This window comes from Myxocyprinus asiaticus, chromosome 46 (assembly GCF_019703515.2).
Source record: "Myxocyprinus asiaticus isolate MX2 ecotype Aquarium Trade chromosome 46, UBuf_Myxa_2, whole genome shotgun sequence".
Lineage (NCBI taxonomy): Eukaryota > Metazoa > Chordata > Actinopteri > Cypriniformes > Catostomidae > Myxocyprinus > Myxocyprinus asiaticus.
This window is the reverse complement of record NC_059389.1, coordinates 18,990,001-19,011,345: the sequence shown is the minus strand read 5'-3', so window position 1 is coordinate 19,011,345 and position 21,345 is coordinate 18,990,001. Positions and strand designations below refer to the sequence as shown.

The window sequence follows — 21,345 nt, the reverse complement described above, 5'->3', positions numbered from 1 at the left end:
GAAGGAGAAATAGATCCAATCATAAGCAATTATTTGCTTATATTCTTACGAAATGCAATAATTTTCTTGGTAAATAAATAATAAAATCACTAGTTTATTAAAAACATTTCGCGTTGATATTTTTATGTCAGGATCGATCCCCTTGATACAATATCAGTATTGGAAGTATCGATACTTTTGGATTAGTGCACCCATCCTTAATTATTAGATTTGAATTGAATCAGTTGGACTGGAGAGTGAGGGAAAAGCAGCCCACAAGTGTGCAGCATACATGGCAACTTCTACTAATCATTCCTTTAAAAAAAGCAAAAGTCAAAGTTACAGTGAGGCACTTACAATGGAAGTGAATGGGGCCAATTTTTGGAGGGTTTAAAGGCAGAAATGTGAAGTTTACAATTTTATAAAAGCACTTACTTTAATTATTCTCTAAAAACTTTTGTATTATTTAAGCTGTAAAGTTAAATTGTTATTTTTGCAGTTGTTTTAGGGTTTGTTGTCAAGGCAAGAAAATGTTAGTAAGCCATTTTATGACACTAAAATCATGTTAACACACATATTGTGTATGCCTTGTGGCTATACTTTTGAAATGGATTGGCCCCATTCACTTCCATTGTAAGTGCCTCACTTTAACCCAGAAAAGGAGGGGCAAGTCAAAATCCATTTTTGTGGTCAACAACATTATGCCACAAATGCTGTCGATTAAGCTTTAGTTGTAATGATCCCGGAATAATCCTTTAAAATTCATCCTACGTGGCACCTCATGAAGTTGGCAGAATAAGAAGCTAAAATATATGGTAGTTTTGATTTATTTGACATTTTAGTCACTATATAACTACCATACAGCCATTTATATCATTTCCTAGTTTTGCTGCCTTTATTCTTATAATGGCAGCCTAAATATTGGTTGGACCGAATGAATTCGCTATGGGTAAAACTTGGCTAACTCTAGTGTTGGAGGAAGGCATTCGTTTTTGGCAGCATCTCAAACTGAACTGAAATTACACAGCGACCTGTGGTTGTGCATGATTTCTGCATACTGAACACAGTGAACAGCAAAAATGAGCTGAAACTAGCACAATTTCTGCCAGCTTGCTTTCTGGAATTATTGTATACAGTATCTACACTCGATATGGCACCTGATATAGGTGCGCTGGCATGGCCTTTTCCCGGGTTTAGTGTGATTACAGCCACGTGAGTCACTCTCAGTGAGTCATGACTAGCTGTGCTAACTGACGTAGTGGCACCTAATAACAGAGCAACGTGAGTTGATCGGCAGCTGTGACCTAACCTCCTGGAGAGAGAAAGACTCTTTATTTTCATCCTCCCTTAAGAGGACGGTGTAACAACTTCAGACAGACACCTGTGGGAGAGCAAGCAAACCGCAAGGAGCAGCTGTTCCTCCCCACGACACAGGAGGGCCTGTTCTTCTTGCCTGTTAGGAACGCTACCTCACTGGCACGTGACGTGTGGGGAGCCCCAGTGTTTGTTCTGCCACCAGGTGCTCGTGTGTGTGTGTGTGTGGGTGGCAGCAATTGATAGAAGGAGTAAGGAGGAAGGCAAAGAAAGAAAGATCTCACAAAGAGATTGAAGCACTCCCTCTTATTGTTTTAGAGTGCTTTATGTCATTAGAGCTATTCAACGTTTACATTTCACAGTGAGTGACATTGAAATTATGCTTTGAAGAACAAGACAGAGAACGCATGTACATGCAACAATTTCAGTGTTCCGCTTGAAAGAAAAAGTCACTCCGCCTGGAGCGATGACATGGGGCAGAACAGAAGAAATACATGCTCGCTGCACGTTGTCGTACAGAACTGTCCAATCCCTATTAGGATGTTAAAACTGAGCAAGGGCATATCTCCTTATACACACAAAATACACCCAACTAAACCACAATCATTACACAAGTGTCAGATCCTTTTTACTCCTGGCCACACACACCCAGGTTAACAATCACTGTACAATATTATATATATCCTGCAACACCTCGACAGACCTGGGACTTATGCAATGATCCTATTTGTGGACTTCAGTTCAGCCTTCAATATCATCATGCCTGATCTTCTCTCAACCAAACTGACCCAGCTCTCCGTGCCCACCCCAATCTGTCGATGGATCACCAGCTTTCTGACAGATAGGCAGCAGCTAGTGAGACTGGGGAAACTCACAGCTGGGACCTAATTATTAGCACTGGTGCTCCTCAGGGATGTGTTCTCTCTCCACTGCTCTTCTCTCTGTACACGAAGGACTGCACTGCAAAAGACCCCACTGTCAAGCTACTGAAGTTTGCAGACAACGCCATGGTCATCGGCCTCATCCATGATGAGTCTGCATACAGATTGGAGGTTGATCAGCTGGCTGTCTGGTGCAGTCACAACAACCTTGAGCTGAACACACTCAAAACAGTGAAGATGATAATGGTATCCTGAACAGTACTGTGGCAGCAGTGGAGTCATTCAGGTTCCTGGGCTCTACCATCTCTCAGGACCTGAAGTGGGACACCCACATAGACTCCATTGTGAAGAAGGCTCAGCAGAGGTTGTACTTCCTTCGCCAGCTGCCACAGGAGCTGCTGACACAGTTCTACTCGGCCGTCATTGAGTCTGTCCTGTGTACATCTATAACTGTCGGGTTTGGTTCAGCCACTAAATCAGACAGAAGAAAACTACAACGGACAGTCAGGACTGCTAAGAGGATTATTGGTGCCCCCCTGCCCACCCTCCAAGACCTATACGTCTCCAGAGTGAGGAAATGTGCAGGTAGAATCATTCTGGACCCCACACACCCTGCCCAATCCCTCTTTGAACTGCTGCCTTCTAGCCGGCGCTACAGAGCACTGAGCACCAGGACATCCAGGCACAAGAACAGTTTTTACTCTCAGGCCATTTTCCTCATGAACAATTAAACTGCCTCAGGACTCCCCCATAGTGCAATAATGTAAATACATATCTCATGTACACAGGTTTGGGAAGTAACAGAATACATGTAATGGGATTACGTATTTAAAATACAAAATATAAGTAACTGTATTCCACTACATTTACAATTGAAATCATTGGTATTTAGAATACAGTTACATTCAAAAAGTATTTTGATTACTGAAGAGATTACTTTGCATTTTATTGTCATTTGTTTCATTTAATATTTAGTCCTTTTAAGATGGAAAACATTTATACATATAAATTGTCAGCTTTACGCCAAGCTAAAATGCTATTTCTAACCGTTTTACATGCATGTTACCAGACACGATCATATTTTTTTATCAAAAAAAATTCACATTGGATCATAATTTTTTTTTTCTAGTAAGACCTTTGATATTAGGGCAAAAATCTTATTCGTGATAATTGTTTTATTATTTTCCTGTAAAAATATCTAAAAATCTTTAAAACAAGATCATTTAGATTTATCTTGTTTTAGAAACAACACTGCATAAGATATTTAGGTTTTTCAGAGAATGTATTTTTAACATGTATTTTGTCTTACTGTACTGGCAGAGTTTTTATAGTCAAAACAAGTGAAAAAATCTACCAGTGCTAAAGTACCATTTTACAGTGTGTATTCTGTAATCTGTAGTGGAATACTTTTCAAAAGTAACCCTCCCAACCCAGCATGTACATATGTAAATTCACATATTTAATTCAATAACTGTACATACCCCTAACTTGCACATACATTACCACTTGCATATGTACATACGCCATTCTATGTCCTATTATTTGTATGTCTATTTATACTCTTACCTTGTTTTATATTCTGTGTCTCACTGTAATGTTCTGTGTGCACTTGTTTCTCCTATCACCAAAAAAAATAAATAAAAACAAATCTTGTGTATGTGAGAACACTTGGTAATAAAGCACATTCTGATTCTGACAATATACCAAATAAAAGGTAGGCTTATTAAACACTATATCCTCTATAAAACCCTTTTTTTTTTTTTTTTTTTAAAGGATATCGTTGATTTTTTCTTTATATATGGGTGTTTCTTATACTTCGGGCACTTTTTGCACTGGGATTTCTATAAAGTAAAATCTCTTAAAAACTAGTTTATCTAATCTGTCTGCTACCATTGTCCAACAGTGTATGTACATGCATCATAGGAGATTTATGTCATTTTTGTTATTTTTTCTCAAATTCTGTATTGTGTTTAGTAGAGTTCTGTGGTGGAAATGACGCTGATGGAAATGACATTTTTTAAATGTTTTTAAATAAATTGGACACCTCCTTTGTCATGCTAAGGCTAATTTCACAGCTGACACTTTACCCTAAATACACGCAATTGAAATATATTTTCAAATTTTTTGCGTCATTTGGTAAAACTGAAAATGACACCCAATCAAAGTATTCTTTGAGTACAAGAGTACAAGTTATTGTACTCTTTACTTTGAATTTTCAGTTTTCTTCAAAAATCACTTGTGACCGCACAACTGTGGGACAGTTGTTATTTTTAAAAATGTATAAAAATAATTTCCCCACAAAATATAGACATGGTTTATGCTGATTTAGCTCTTTATTTAGATCATCAAAGTTTTAAATATGTAATATAATTTGTATTTCTATTAGTGCTGTCAGTCGATTAAAATTTTTAGCGCAATTACATCATTTTTTTTAATCGCAGATTTTGAAAGTGCTAAAATTTGACACTATATATACTTCTTGTCCTGTCAAAATGCATTTATTTTCATCTTAGGAAACACTATATAACAATATAATGCTTAATTTAACATTTTCCAAACAAAGCCTTCCACAGTAAAAAGATAGAAATGCACTAAAATAGCACCAATTCAAGTAACATTAAACGATTCCCAAAGCCTAAGTGTGAGTTTGACTAATTGAAAGAACTAGCCCCCGTATAGGTTGGATTTTCATTGCAATGGGCATTAAATCTCCTAAACTTTCATCCACAATATTAATCAGCCGGTAGACTGTGGCTATCCACTTTGCTACAGCAATCATAAAGCCATGATTAACGACAGTGTCAAGTTCCGCTTTGAACTTCACATGAAAAGCGCTTGCAGACAAAAACATCTCATTCTTTTGTGATTGTTAAGACTTAATGTGCTTCTGTGGTAATTAAATTGTACCTTCCTTAGGCTAAATAATACTTGATTTCTATCACAAGTCCCATCTAGGCTTGTTTTGTACAACAGATAGCATTAAGATCTCTATCCCCACCATGTAATGACTACTGGCAGACACATCACAAAGGTTCAGCCCTTCCAACCAGTGTTTATACTGTTAAGTTATGCTTTATTAACGGTAAATACGTTAATTGCGATTAAGAAAAAATAATGCTTTTAACTTTATAAATTAATTGCATTCAGAATAAATTTGTTTAATATTGAAAGTCTGGGTCTGGGATTAGACTAAAACAATCAAATCTATACATACTGTATAAGGCATTTGAGAAGTACCAAAAATAAATGATGAAGGCCTGGTAAAAAGTTTCCAATTTGGTTTTAACAAGATCCGTGTATAATTTATTTATTTATTTATTTAATCTGTTTTGATGAAAATCAACCCCAGGGACATTTAAGTGCCTGAATTTGAAGAAACACCAATATATTAATACAATTACATTTTTAGATTGTGAATTACATGGTAGGAAGTTTTCGTTTTTGAGAATATAATGATGCTTTGTAATGAAGTTTATCCAAATTCTGGCAATACAATTTATTATCTTAACAATTAGCATGAGAGGGCCTCACATAAAAAATGTCAGAATAATTAACTATTGTTTTTTTCATGACAAAAACAAACTGTGAATATTAGTAGGAATGTTCCCTTATTTGATGATCTGAAGAGAAACAAATTTTGCCTCTGACATGAACTTCATATCATAGACAAATGATTTTGGATCAACATAAAAAAACAAACAGCTAACCTCTGCACAATCTGCATCCCTTTAATTCTAAAAGGACAGAAACTGTACATTTCAAACATTTTCAAGCATAAAGGACACAAAACACATGAGATAGTGGACCCTCTCTTCAAAAGTAATGTTCACATTAGTGAGGTGACAGCTGTATTTGAATCAACTACCGCTTTGTGGTACAAATGACACTTTTATTATCACGTAACATCATCTATTTCAAGTTTTGGCTTGGAAATACCCCCATCAACAATGTAGTAATAGTTCACCCAAAATAAATTCTGTCATCATTTACTCATCCTTATGTTGCTCCAAATGAGGGTGAGTAAATCATGACCCAATTGTCATTTTTGGGTGAACTATCCCTTTAATTCAAATACATTTTCCTGGAACAACCAGAAGAACATTGTTGTGAGTGGGAGGCCATCGTGTCTGACACAGAAACACACTTAGTGAGAAAAATATCTGATTTTCAGCTGTAAAGCATTTTGTTTCAAGAGTCAATCTGAGTCATCCATTTTTGCTATGAATAAGTATTACCTTTGTAATCATTTCTCATTTCAGTCACTAACAAACCTTACACTGGTGACATATGAAAACAAAAAACTGAGGCAATCTATTAAACGGCAATGTGTCAGATTAAAACATAAGCAGCAGTTCGGTTTGTATTGAGGTTTTGTGATGCGGAAATGATACCTGGATAACATAAAACAGACTATACACATAAGAAGGTCCAGTAACTGATCGGTTGTACTGAGCTGGAGGAAGTACAGTTAGTCTTATTAAAGCTTGGGGTGACTCTCTGAGACTTGCTTGTCTTGATCGATATGCTCTGTGTAGAACAGGATATAGGCCTTGGCCTTAAGCACAGCCTCCTCGCTGACCAGAGTGACCGTGCTGTCGTTAAAGTGGTACCATCGACCCTCGTGACGTCCGTATGCTGTGTAATGACCAGAGCCGATGCTGTGGGAGAGGACGGAGATGTAATTCCATGTAATACAGGATTCATATTCTGTTAGACTGTGATTACATGAATTTAAATAACAGGGAAGATCACCAGAGCTCCTGATATACCATCTCCCCCTAGTGGCTAACAGAGGAACTAAACTATCAGGTCACAAAGAAATGATTCATATGCACGAGTTCTTTCCAAGTGAAACATTTCATTTTCAATTTTTTTATTTTACTTACCCAGATCCATGATGTACCACAACAGCAGCAAGATCATACAGACATCTTTCAGGCAAGCTGTTTTCAGGCTGAATATACAATCATTTTACAGTATTATTAAAGAAATATATTGACTATAAATGTGGGAACAAACCTATAATATGTGAAAATCTAACACCGTGTCCTAACCAGGCGCTACACAACAAATTTCCAGCGACAAGTGAATTGTTTGCCCACATTGAAGCCGAAAATTCTGTGCACATAATAACAGCCAATCAGAACATATTTGATTTTTTTATAGAGCGCAACAGTGCATGCCCAGTTTTTCAGCTGTCTTGGTTTCCGGAAGTGTTTTTTATTCATTTTTTCCATAAGGATTTCAAAAAATCCTTCATAAAAGAGTTGTAAGCCATGAACCTAACCAACCAGCTCCGAGGTGAAACATTACAAACTTTGATTTGAAGTTAAAAAGTATTTGAAAATCAGACAAAGACAAATATAGAAAACTGTGTTCTTAACATCTTTCATGAAGAAATGAACTACAATCACATGAGACATTGCAAATGACATAGTAAAATTAAAAACAATGGAAAAAATAAAACTATTGTTTTAAAGTTGTTGATCATAAGTGTAAAAACAATGTATTTTAATTATGTTGCAAAATATTCAGATGTGTACAAATAGATAAATTATAGGGAGACCAAATCGACTTGCAAATGGACGGTCGCTGCAGAGCTCTTTTGGTGCACTTTGTTGGCTGCGATTCTCTGATTGGTGGATCTCTCTTCGGGATTATGGGTAATGTAGTTCTTCACCAAGAATTCCATTTTTAAACGCAATTTTTTTTTAATGATGTTGAAATAAAGCAGACTGATGGGTTTAGCGAAGCATATAGCATCGATTAACAACCTCAGAGCTCACAGTAGGTCTGTCTTTAAAGACTTACAAGTTATCGCAACAAAAATTAGACGCCAAGCGACCGACAAAATATATTGTTGATTATCATGGTCACAGCCAGTTTGGACAAAAACCTAAAGTTATGATTTCAATGGTGTTACACCTGGTTAGGACACAGTGTAAACGTCTGAGACAGTTCTTTCCGGTTACAAGTAACATTCATAATTCATAATAAATGGTTTGCTCACCTCTAACAAGTAACTTTTCATGTCAAGGCCGCGCATGGGAAACTCTACATATGTATCAATTTTATTTCTCAGAAACGCTGTCCAGTGGAACCTCTTCAGATGCAAACACAGCACCTACATGGTGGAAATTACACATAAGGCAGTTGTTGCAAACTATAAGAAACGCATTTCATTTCAAGATCATATATTTCTGCACTTCTGTCACCTTGGGCATTTTCTGGACCCAAAACTTCTTGGTGGACAGTTGTCGCTTTTTGCACTTGTGACACATATAGAGTTCCGTCTCGTCGAGTTCCTCTAGGTCTGTGAAACTACGAAGGCAATCTGAACAAAGTACACGCTCAGTGTCAGAAAAGAACAATTGGAGCTGAACTGATACCATTTCATAGTTTCTGATTACAGCCCTTACCACTCAAAGTGCACGTTGGCCCTGGTTGCTGGTCTTTTGTGGTCTTGATTCTGAATTGGCTGGGAATGTCCAATGAAAGATCTGCAGGAGAGCAGGATTTAGTGTAACCATGGCGACAAAGGCTGACAAAGCTTTTAGAGTCACATTAATGTTCTGTGCTGATGTCTCACCTAGGAATGGGTCAAATTTTCTCGACTCGGTCCCACATATCAAGCAGTTCACCTCATTCTGAAGGACACCACCAAACAAAGATGTAACAATAGTGGAGGTCCCATTTCTAAAAGAAGAAAGAAATGGTATTGATGCAAAGTTGTTTTATATTATATGACACTTTTGTGTCTTTTTTGGAGCTTTAAAAGTGAGGCCAGTCATTGTATTGAAAGACAGCTGGTGATATTCATTAAAACATTTCCTTTTGTGTTCTGCATAAGAGAAAGTCATACAGGTTTGAGGGTGAGCAAATGATGACAGCATTTTCATCTTTGAAACCATGCATTTGAGAGGTAGATAAGCCCACTAGAGTACAGTTCTCGTTCTTCAGTATCTGAACTTTGTAAAGGCATGTCTAGTCTGTTTATTCACAGCAGTATTAACCTGCCATTTTGTTCAGCACAATCCACTGAGCACGCCACAACAGAGCACTTCCTTTTCACTAACCCTAGCAAATCCACTCAGCCCCCGACCAGGGGCTTCCTCACTTGGTGTGTGCTGTCTGCGGCTATAAATACAAATGCAACACGGTGGCTATGCTGCTAGCAGCGGGGAAGTGTGGGACCAGTCGTCTCAAGAGTGCGAAAAGAGACTTCCATCTGTGCGGTGTAAAGAGTTATCTTTCTAACTGCTGCCCACATAATCGCTCAACTAGCAGGGGAGATATGGAATAAGGGGCAGCCTGCTACGATAGACCTACCTCGATTTAGAAATTTGCCCCTAGCCATCTGTGTACTGTTTCATTGACAATATTAGGAGAAAATGTGTTTAATTAAGGATAGCAAGATGTTCTGCAAGCATCACTATTACTAATGCTCATATTAAGGGTTAAGGATATGATAAAAGAGTAGAAATGATAAGTATTTTTTTACAGTGTTGTCTCGTACATGTAGCATTTGCTCTCTGAGGGCTGTTTGGGTCGGTCAGCAGGCAAGGCAGGACTGGGTGACCCATTATTGCTTCCCTGCAGCTCTCGGTGCAGATGATCCAGCAGGTAACGGAGAAATTCATGAGCATCCTGCTGCTGGTAACCCCTGCAATGAACATCCGATTTAAAGCTTAAGAGTCATTTATCAGGACTGGAATATATTTAGCTTTAAAAATCTACATCTAATACATTTTAATGCACACAGACAAATGCCTTTTCTTCATGCATGTTTAAATGATCACTATTGTACACCAAATAGAGAGGAAAATGGATCGAAAAGACAAATGTCTCAAGAGCTCAAATGATGAAAAACATTTTATTGAATTTCAGTTATGTGGTATATCATTAGAAAAGCTCAGAATGATGAATCTAAGAAAAAAATTGTGCAGTGCATGATTTTATGATACCTGAAACTTGGCATTATTTTCCAGATGACATAAAAGAGTGCGTCTGGACTGAAGGCTGTCTGACTCCCTTGCCAAAGTGAACAGAGAGTTTTCCTGAACTCCTCAACCAGAGACCTGCACAATAGAGTAGAGAAATACAAGCATTTTAATTGATATTACAGGCAACAAGAATCTCAGAGATATTCTAGTGCTTATTTCATACATGACTAAAATATACAAATCTAAATATGTCTTTAAATGAAATGTAATTTTTTTTAAATATATAAAAAATATGCAAAGAAAAAATAATTAATGGATTTTAATTAAATTAATAAATTAAATACTAAAAAAATAACATTGACAAAATACAATTAATAAAAATATAGTTTTAGGTGCAAAATAATTTAAATGTAATTTTAAAATCGAAATTCTAATTAAATTCTAATAACATGAATTAAGCATGAATATGCATTCACAACCCATTTTACTTCTGTAATGGGACATATTCAATGGGAAAAAATTAAGGACAGGACTTGATTTTATCTATTTGGAAATTATTGCATCGTGAAAAGTGGGGGTTCCAGACCTAAATGGAAGCATGCTAAAACAATTCCTAAATTACTTTTTGACTACTGGTTAACATTAACCAATATTGGTTAACCAATAGCCAGTTTGGCCTAAGTGAGATCAGTGGAAAAAGTTGTTTCAGAGGCGGAGCAAGTTATTACATTTTGATGAAAGATTATGAAGACAAACTTTTTCTTTTTTTTTTTTTGCCGTAACATGCACTGATCCTGTATTAAGAAAGTAAACTGGGTAAATTTTGATTTCACGTTAACTTTAAAAAGTGAACAAGACATTTTTGTCAAGGTAAAATACAGGTAGTAAGTCTGTAGTGAATAAATCATTTAAATATTCCAAAGAAATAATAATGAGAGTTTGTGGGAAGTAATACTGTATTTGAGCATGTTTTTGAGTATTTTCTGTATTTGAGCGCAAACTTACCTGATTATTTCATATCTCGTAAACACTGTTATCTTGCATTGACAGATTTTGTTTTGAATAAGCTGATTTTTATTGTTCTTAGCATATTGATGTGGATGTAAACGCACTCGTTATTTTATTAGACTTTAGCATGTGATTGTGAGCACATTAATAGATACTGTAAGTAAAAGCTCTTGCCATGTAGCAATATTTCTTTTTCTCTACTATTTCTTTCAGAAAAAGGACCCCCCTCCCCCCTCGTCATCCAGTGGAGAGGACCTTACACACTGCTGTCCCCTTGGCTTCTGGTATGGTACATTCTCCTTCCCGCCGTTTTCCCACTTCGTAAGGCTACAGAGGGCAGTTCCTTGAAATAACAGCTGAACACCTGGATGTTACTGGAGGGAAGCAGGGAAGGGAAACAAAAAACAGATTTGAACCAAACAGAGATGTCTCTAACATAACTGGCAATGTTGATCCTAAATCCTTCTTGAGTTATGACCTTCTGGTGTATCTTTCCAAAACGCAAATTAAACAAACATCAACAATATGTTAAAATATTGTGAATACTTTGCCAAGTCTTCCTTTTCCATGGATTAGAACCAGCAAAAGTGTGCAAATGGAAAAGGTAGATTTAGTGTCCTGATCCAAGCCATAAAACAAAGTCAAGTCCAGACAGTTGCATGAAAGCACTGCTATAAAACAAACCTGTGACAGAGTGAAAACAATGCTTTCATAAAAATTAAGGGTTTCTTAAAGGAATATTTCACCTAAAATAAAATAAAAAATCTGTCATTATTTACTTAACCTTATTTACTTGCAAACCCATGACTTTCTATCTTCCATGGAACACAAAAGGGGAAATCTTAAAGAATGTACTAGTTGATCTTTTCCATGTAATTACAATATTGGGGACTAGAGCTTTCAAGCATCAAAAAGGACATAAAAGTGATATTAAAGTGTTATAACTTTACCCAACTGCACACTACTTGTGCGCTATATTACAAGTCTTCTGAAACATATGATAGCTTTGTGTGAGGAACAAACATTTTAATTGTTATTCACTAATAATCATGAAAGTAGCAGTATCCATTTCTTGATTCTTTTGAGTCAAATCGTTTCAATGTATCAGTTGATTCTGTTAAAAAAAAACAAAAAAAAAAACAGTCTGAATCATTAATTTTTTAATTGGACTGATCAGATCTCCGTTGACACAATGATCTGGTTTCAGCCGTTCTGCAGTGGAAATTTTTATCTTAAATTTCAATCTTTTTCTCACACAAAGCTATCGTATGACTTCAGAAAACTTGGAATATAGTCCAAAGGTCATATGGACTATTTTTTATCAAACTTTGATGGTGATTTTGTATCCTTTTTTAAGCTTCAGCTCCAGTGCCCAGTCACTGTTGTTGCATGAAGAAGAACGACCAACTACAATCTTCAAAATTTTGAAAAAATAAGAAAGTCCTAAAGCTTTGGAACTTGGACATGAGTAAATGACAACAGAATTTTCATTTTAATGTGAAATATTCCTTTAAGCAGTCATTAAAACAACAACATGGATGTTTTTTCAACTAATACTAATAAGAAAATATGACACATTGAATGTCCATTAGGTGAGATTACTGCCAAACAGCTGCCTTAACAATACAGTATGTCATACAAAAACTCCATAACCTAAAGCACATAAGTGAAATGAATGTTTCCTCTGAATAGTTCTGTGGCTGAGCGATGGATATAATATTTGGCCTGAGCTACTGGCTGCGGTGTAACCGTCAGCCCGGCCAGTGTAAGGTTGGCGGTGGTTAGCAGGCAGACGGCCTAATCCATCCTCTGGCTGCCCACCAACCACCATTCCAGCCAGCTCACTGGCCACAGAGGCACCGCTATACTTCGGCATGTCCCAGAGGCTCCAAAAGAGAGCAGGGAGGCAATCCAACCTCAGGCAGCCAGGCCACCCACATCCTGCCAGGCTATGCATGCCGGCTGCCCTTGGCTGGGGTCAAGAGGGTTGCTTTTACCTCAGGGACTGGAGGATGGCATTCATGAAGCAGGTGTTGCCCAAGTTGCGCAGGCCCGTGGCACAAAGAGCAGGAGAGCCATCCTGCATGGGATCATTTAGAAAGAATAATATGAAACCATGACACATTTGACAAATCATGCATAAACAATTTTAGTTAAAAAAGTGAGCTCATTGCAAAACATTCATTATAATTTAACTTGATGAGTAATGTTTCTGTATCTATCCCACAGCAACATTGGCTCAACCAATGGCATGAGTTTGGGGGCGGGACTATCTGTTTGTTTGACCAATGGCAGATAGGGAAAGAGTTTTGGAAACAGTATTTTTGTAAATCTGTTTGGTGCCACTAGTCTGACAGAAATTGCACACTGCAGCTTTAAACGTGGTTAGATAAGTAGATATTTGCATCACATTACATCAAGTTTTAGCACACTGGGCCATTTTATACACATTTCTGTTATCCAATGATTAAACATTGACTACCACAGATCAATATGTTAACACACACTCATAACGATAGTTACTTACATTGTCCTTCTTCAGCTTGTTGTCAGGAGATGAACTGTCGGAAAGCTTTCTTTTCCGTTGTCTGTCAGTATGGGAAATAGAGCTGAATAAAGTGGTAGAATTACTCGTTTTAAATAATAATATCAAAGGTTTATGTACTGTATTTATTAATTCATTTACTAAACAAGACAAATTTGTTTCAAGAGGCTTAACATTTCTGAATCTCCTTGACCTTTTCCTACTGATACAGTAAATGGTCTGCCTCCTTTAGCAAAAAGATACAAATTAAAAATGTTGTGTATGATTGAAGGCACAAAAGTATATTTACATTGGTTTGTGCCTTCAATCATACACAACATTTTTAATTTGTATCTTTTTGCTAAAGGAGGCAGACCATTTACTGTATCAGTAACTCAAATAATGTTAATCACTCAGTACGTTTACATGCACTTTAAAAGTTAGATTTCAGTCCGACTAAAAACAATATTTTGTCTTTTTTAAATGTCATGTAAATGTTTTAGTCCAACTGAAACTGTAACAGTGCGATTTTGCGAAGATGTAGTAACAGACGTAGATAATGGGTTTGTAGGTGACTTTGTCCAGTGTGTAACACGTTAATCGGACCTCAGTTGGCCTCGCCGTTGCGCTCATTCGCCGAAAGACAGAGATGATACGTGACATGTATTACCGGCACTTCTTTAGCTGATGTCTTTCCTTCAAATATTCAATTGCGCATTGTGTATACTTGGACAGTGAAAACGCTGTAGATTGACTACGCAAAAACTCACTGAGGCTCAGTTATAACTGCGCATATAAACATACTGACTGTAGACAGACTGAAATTTGACTGATCTTGATTCATTTTGTTGTTTTTTTTCATAAAATTGGTCCCAATCCACAAACATTTATATTAGAATTTTGAAAGAGATGTGCTCACCATTCTCTCTGAGGTTGTCGGGTGTGCAAATCTACTGTATATATTGTATTGCCTTTTAAAATTTTAACATGACAGTAACTTACTTTTCCAAACTCTGAAGATGCTCTCTGACCCTCTGCACATGTCCCAGTTTTGTGTCATTCACTACAGTTTCGTCACATCTGTAACTGCAGGTAAACAGCAAGAAGGTCAACAGGAATGATAAAAAATAAAAAAATTAAAAAAACGTAGACTTTCAGTTTTTGCCCATAAAAACTGAGGGTAAAAATGTTTTAACATCTTGACATTATTTTTATTCATAAAGGATCAATTGACTGTTTTTCTTTATTTTATCATTTAATTTTTTTTCACGAATGAAACAAGGGTTGTGACATCAGTGACGATAACACCAGTGACAAATTCTCTTAAAAGATACGTTTTCTAAGATGGCGTTAATAGCATCACAAATCTCACCACTGATCAGACTAAAATAAATAAATCATTCCATTAAATAAATAAAAAATTCCCAATAATAATCTTTTACATGAACTTTAAACAATGTAACACCAATGATATATTTAAATGAACCATGTGAAAAAAATTCACATTTGCACATTTGAGCAGCCTCTTCTTCCTCTAATGTTCTTTTACAAAACCTTTTATATTTTCAAAATACACGTTTTTTAACACTGATAACACAAATAACATTAAATCAAAGGGCAAGCATTCTTTTTAAATTATTAAAATTATTAATTACTTATTTAGTTTGGCTTTTTTGCACACATTTATTAGGCCTTGCACTAATGCTTGACCTGAGAAAACAAAATGAGTAAAAAATAAAACACGTGAATAACTGTAAATGTCATAGAAGTGGTGTACCAGATGAATTTTAAATTTTAAAACAATACAAAGTCAAACCATTTCATATTATTTCAAGGGGTCATGACATGAGGAATCAAATTGTCCTTGATCTTTTGACATAAGTTGTCATTGTACTATAAAAATACAGTTAAACTTACATACTGTAAGTTTCAGAACTCAAAACTTCCTCCTTAATCCACCTTTTTCCAACATCCCGTGATGCTTTGTGAGAAATGTGGGCGTTATTTCCGTTATCAAGTAAATAGTAAATTATTTCGTTGTGGTGTTGTGATTTTGAAGAGAGTGTGTATGATTTCATGAGGACATACATCAATCACTATATCAGTGTGTTACTGAATGATAATAAACTGCAAAACAGTCAAAGACAAAGAAAGCGCGAACAAAACCGGCGCGCTGTTTCTCCCAGATGCAGCTGAGATTTAATCTTAGAACAAACGCAACATTTCGAGCAAAATTATCGGTTGTTTTAGTGGAGTATCTGTGTTAGTTCAGCTTCAGATGTGTGTGCTTATACTTGTCACCCTGCATGTTCAAATCAGACAGACACACTGAGGAAGAGCCGTGAAGTTCTTGGGTATGTAATCACTTTTTCAAGTTGTCTGATGGGATGGTTATTTCCTTTTAAATCTGCATGCAAGTTTAAACATTTGTTCGGTGGGTGATTGTCTGGTGAGAGGTGGTGCTTCGCTGCTGTCAGGATGCCGTTTTAAACCTCAAATGTGATGTGGTATTAAAAAGGTATAAAGGCATTACTCGAAAAAGGATTCCCCATTGTGTTTAATTCAGTTACACTGTTTCCTGTTGTTTTGAAGGCGTCCTGGTCCGTTTTTGCACTCATCTGTGCTACATTTAATTGTTGGTCTTGTAAACATGGACTAGATTGACGACTTTAATCGTTTCAATGAGTTTCCGGCGATGTGTGCCGCGTTTTAAGAGCGGTACAAGAGCAACTTTTAAAAACGCATCTCATTCAGCCTCCGCCACTGTCTGGGAGAAACACATGCCGTTCTGTGTGTGTATACAAACATGGAAGATGTGAGATGTCGCTCCGGTGAAGACCAGCGTCTCTACTTTGGCTTGTTGAAGCTGGTTGAAGCACCCAACATCACCATGGACTGTATAACATTTGCATATTCTGAAAATTTCAGCGTGGATTATATGTTTTTGGCTCATATCAGAGTGGATTGCTTGTGAACTAGTTACAATATGATTCAAGCTTTGCAAAGGAACTGAAACCGAGTACACAGTTTAATTCACGAATGTTTCAAATGTCATGACTGTTTGATAGCTTCTGTGCTTGAGTGAACATTTTGATACATTCAGAAATATGTTGGGTATACAGTGTTAACCCTGACATGTAGTTTAATCAATTATAATGTAATGTTTGTTCATTTTCTTTCGACTGAGTTTCAAATATGGCTGTATTTGAGGGGCTACACGAAGTTAGCCAATCAGAACAGTGGGCGTTATCATTGAAGTCTTAAAGGGCCAGACATCTTAAAACCTGTTTCAAACAGAGAGCAAGAGAAAGGGTGGAAAAAGATCACATATTATTAAATTATGACTGTTTTGGTGCAACAAAAAAAAAACTTTACTGACATTATAAGTGAACCTCAGGGAAGATAAAATGATAAAAAAAGAGAGTATGTCATGGCCCCTTTAATATTAGGTTATAGAATGATGCCTTTTAAATGGAGTTTGACTATTTGAAATTTGACGGACATGTCTGTCACCATATTTTGTTAATGTACTGTACAGAAATGCTCATTGAAAGCTATTACTTGGTTTTAAAAAACTCTGTGAAATGACTTGATGAGTGCAGTTTTCCTTTCTTGTGTTGACATATTTCCTACTGAAACAGGACGTTGGGGCAAAACATACATATATATATATATATATATATATATATATATATATATATATATATATATATATATATATATACTGTATAAAATAGCCAATAGGCTTTGATGCTATATATTTCTAATAAGAGTCAGATGGTATATAATATATAATTTAGGGGAGGGGACATTCTCATTCTAGAGAGCATTATATTGAACAAAATTAGTGTGAGATTAGTCATTTTTTGTTTTGCTTTTTTTCTCCTGGAAGAAAAACACTGTAATTTTTTTGATTTGAGCATTTGTTTTTGTACAATCTCCTCTCATTAGCGTCTTTTAAAAGTGTTTGTGGAAAGAAACTTTAATGGGGATGAAACCTACCAGAACGTGCTATAACTGTTACAGTCCATACACACAGAGTGCTGCTGACACTTCTCTCGCTCTGGCTTGCGCTGACCACCACCTTGAGCTTGAATCTCCTCGAAATGCTTTTTCGCATGGCCATTAACATACCTGCCAGGGAAAACAATGTTCTTTAATCAATGTATTGATGACAAATACAAATAAAGATCTTTTCATTTAAAGGGATAGTTCAACTGAAAATGAATATGCTCTCAGCATTTACTCGCCCTCATGTTTTTTAATACAATGAAAGTGAATGCCGACAGAGGCCTAACATCTTCTTTTTGAATTCCACAAAGGAAAGAAACTCATACAGGTTGGGAACAACATGAGGGTGAGTAAATGATGGCAGAATTTTAATTTTTGGGTGAACTATTCCTTTAACTATAATAGCTATTCACAGCTAAAATATAAAAGTATCTAGAGACTATGTAATATTATTTATTTTTTCTCCCCTTTTCTCCCCAATTTGGAATGCCCAATTCCCAATGCGCTCTAAGTCCTAGTGGTGGCGTAATGACTCGCCTTAATCTGGGTGGTGGAGGACGAATCTCAGTTGCTTCCGCGTCTGAGACTTTCAATCCACACACCTTATCATGTGGCTTGTTGAGCGCGTTACCGTGGAGATGTAGCGCGTGTGGAGGATTCACGCTATTATCCACGGCATCCATGCACAACTCACCACGCGCCCCACCGAGAGCGAGAATTATAGCGACCACAAGAGGGTTGCCCCATGTGACTTTACCCTCCCTAGCAACCAGGATAATTTGGTTGCTTAGGAGACCTGGCTGGAGTCATTCATGCCCTGCATTCGAACTCGCAACTCCAGTACTTTATGTAATATTAAAATCATATATAAGGAATGTGACTGAATGAGGAACACACAGACTGAAAGTACGTGTTTTTTTGTATGTATATACATAAGCACTTACCTTCCACAATGCACGTTCAAACAGGTCAGGCAAACCCATGGGCTTTTGTTTGACCGGCAAACTACAAAACACCAAAAATATATGATTAACATCCATGATATGGTTCAGTCTATTCTGTTTGGTCTAGTTGAAAGGTTGTTACAAATGAATAAAACCAGCCCCACATGCCAAGAACATGACACCTGCTGCATAATACATGCTTGGTATACAGTTTTGCATTATGAAGAGATAAGGCGGCATGTCAACCTCATGCGAGTCTGTTTTAAATGTAATCTCTTGCTGGCCTTCTGGTAGAGAGAGAGCTTTGTTCTAATTGCCTTGATCACTTTTCGTCTCAGCTCACAACAAGCATCTGAATTAGTTGTTGCTAGGGAACAGTCAGTTCTAGTGAATGCTGGTCTTTTGCAACCCAACAAATGTGGAAAAATTCAATATACACAAGCTCTTCGTACCTGCTGACTTCCTGCACGCTGATAAAGCTCAATTTATAAAGCAGTAAAGCTCTGATATTGGAACAAAAGGTTAATTAAAATATAGGCTACACAAAAAAAGGCAAATATTAAGTGATCATTTAAGAAAAGCATAATTATTAGCCACCTTCTGCATTCAAACAGGACAACAATATTTATTGCTCAAACAAAGCAGGTGAAGTTTCTTAAAAAAAAGTACAAAGTATGTACAATATACTGTATACACTGGCGGCCAAAAGTTTGGATAAAGTACAGATTTTGCTATTTCAGGAGAAAATTGGTACTTTAATTCACCAAAGTGGCATTCAACTGATCACAAAGTATAGTCAGGACATTACTGATGTAGAAAACAGCACCATCACTATTTGAAGAAAACAAAGTCATTTTTGATCAAATCTAGACAGGCCCCATTTCCAGCAGCCATCACTCCAACACCTTATCCTTGATTAATCATGCTAAATTGCTAATTTGGAACTAGAAAATCACAAACACAGTTGAAAGCTATTTGGTTCATTAAATGAAGCTTAATATTGTCTTTGTGTTTGTTTTTGAGTTGCCACAGTATGCAATAGACTGGCATGTCTTAAGGTCAATATTAGATCATAAATGGCAAAAAAGAAACAGCTTTCTCTAGAAACTCATCAGTCAATCATTGTTTTGAGGAATGAAGGCTATACAATGCTTGAAATTGCCAAAAAACTGAAGATTTCATACAAAGGTGTACACTACAGTCTTCAAAGACAAAGGACAACTGGCTCTAACAAGGACAGAAAGAGATGTGGAAGGCCAGATGTACAACTAAACAAGAGGATAGTACATCAGAGTCTCTAGTTTGAGAAATAGACCCCTCACATGTCCTCAGCTGACAGCTTCATTGAATTCTACCCGCTCAACACCAGTTTCATGTACAACAGTAAAGAGAAGACTCAGGGGTTCAGGCCTTATGAGAAGAACTACAAAGAAAAAGCCACTTTTGAAACAGAAAAAGAAAAAGAAAAGGTTAGAGAGGGCAAAGAAACACAGACATTGCACAACAGATAATTGGAAAAGAGTGTTATGGATCTTAACCCCATTGAGCTTTTGTGGGATCAGCTAGACTGTAAGGTGCGTGAGAAGTGCCACATCTATGGCAAGTGCTACAGGAAGTGTAGGGTGAAATGTCACCTGAGTATCTGGACAAACTGACAGCTAGAATGCCAAGGACCTGCAAAGCTGTCATTGCAGCATGTGGAGGATTTTTTGATGAGAACTCTTTGAAGTAGTTTAAGAAGTTCTTTTTCAAATTGTAATAGTAATCTTTTAACGTTATTAATGTCCTGACTATACATTGTGATCAGTTGAATAGCACTTTGCTGAATAAAAGTACCAATTTCTTTCCATAAGAACAAAATCTGTACATTATTCCAAACTTTTGGCCACCAGTGTATATATAAACACACATATATATATATATATGTACACACAGTGTTTCCCACAGACTGTGGTGGGTGGACCTTGGACCCTCTAGAGGAGTCCAAGGGCAAACTCCCCCGTAAGAATTTGGTACATTTTAAAGTTAAATGCATCAATCTGGTGCACTTTGAGAGCAAAATTAAGAGGCTAGATCTATAAAGAACTTTGTGCTCTTGTTAACAATTTTGTGCTCTAGTAGTAATTTAATCATAAACACATTGGTTGTATAGATATGAATGGTGATGACATCGCAAAAAAGTCACACCCACAAAACATAAACGAGACAGAGTTTAACGCAGTTCACAAATGTTCAAAACACAAAATCGACTAGAATAGAGCATACACTTGAGCCAGGGCTCGACATAAAGCATTGTCATGTGCTTGTCCTCCGGACAAATAAATTGGTCATTCACTTGTCTGTGTAAAAAAGTTACTTGACTGGAGAGAAAAAGGACATTTAAGTTACATGCTCAAGTAACATGTCAAAAACATGTTGTACATTTTTCTAAAATTATGACCGATGCCCAACCTAATACTGTACCTATGCAATCAACTCAGTTATCTGCGACAGAAATGTAAACTGCACTGGGTAATTACATATGGTAATTATTTTATGTTACATATGGTAGTCAAATAAAGGAAAGCCTCTATCGCCATCATTTACAGCAGGGGTGCTCACACTTCTGTGGAATGAGATCTACTTTTTATCATGTTATTGCAGCAAGATCTACCATGTACAATAAATGCTATACATTATCACAATACCAAAATTTCAGTAGTCGGTAGTGCAATTTTACAATTCTCAATACCAGCTTCAAA

General features: G+C 36.6%; 1 protein-coding gene across 3 annotated transcripts in view; it reads right to left on the bottom strand.

The window, feature by feature from the left end:
- Window positions 1–1,705: 1,705 nt before the first annotated feature.
- Window positions 1,706–21,345, bottom strand: part of usp3 (ubiquitin specific peptidase 3) — a 24,562-nt gene continuing 4,922 nt past the window's right edge. The window contains exons 2-15 of one of the 3 annotated variants that reach the window (XM_051689794.1): window positions 18,605–18,665; window positions 17,652–17,783; window positions 14,652–14,735; window positions 13,653–13,713; window positions 13,123–13,205; window positions 11,386–11,499; window positions 10,139–10,252; window positions 9,676–9,837; window positions 8,764–8,870; window positions 8,594–8,674; window positions 8,390–8,508; window positions 8,185–8,298; window positions 7,061–7,128; window positions 1,706–6,832 (exon numbers count right to left, since the gene is read on the bottom strand). In XM_051689794.1, the coding sequence (XP_051545754.1) occupies window positions 6,652–6,832; window positions 7,061–7,128; window positions 8,185–8,298; window positions 8,390–8,508; window positions 8,594–8,674; window positions 8,764–8,870; window positions 9,676–9,837; window positions 10,139–10,252; window positions 11,386–11,499; window positions 13,123–13,205; window positions 13,653–13,713; window positions 14,652–14,735; window positions 17,652–17,783; window positions 18,605–18,665 (1,481 nt within the window). In that variant the 3' untranslated portion in view covers window positions 1,706–6,651. Of the gene's footprint in view, window positions 6,833–7,060; window positions 7,129–8,184; window positions 8,299–8,389; window positions 8,509–8,593; window positions 8,675–8,763; window positions 8,871–9,675; window positions 9,838–10,138; window positions 10,253–11,385; window positions 11,500–13,122; window positions 13,206–13,652; window positions 13,735–14,651; window positions 14,736–17,651; window positions 17,784–18,604; window positions 18,666–21,345 lie in introns of all 3 variants that reach the window. The other 2 variants (XM_051689791.1, XM_051689793.1) reach the window with 2 other exon arrangements.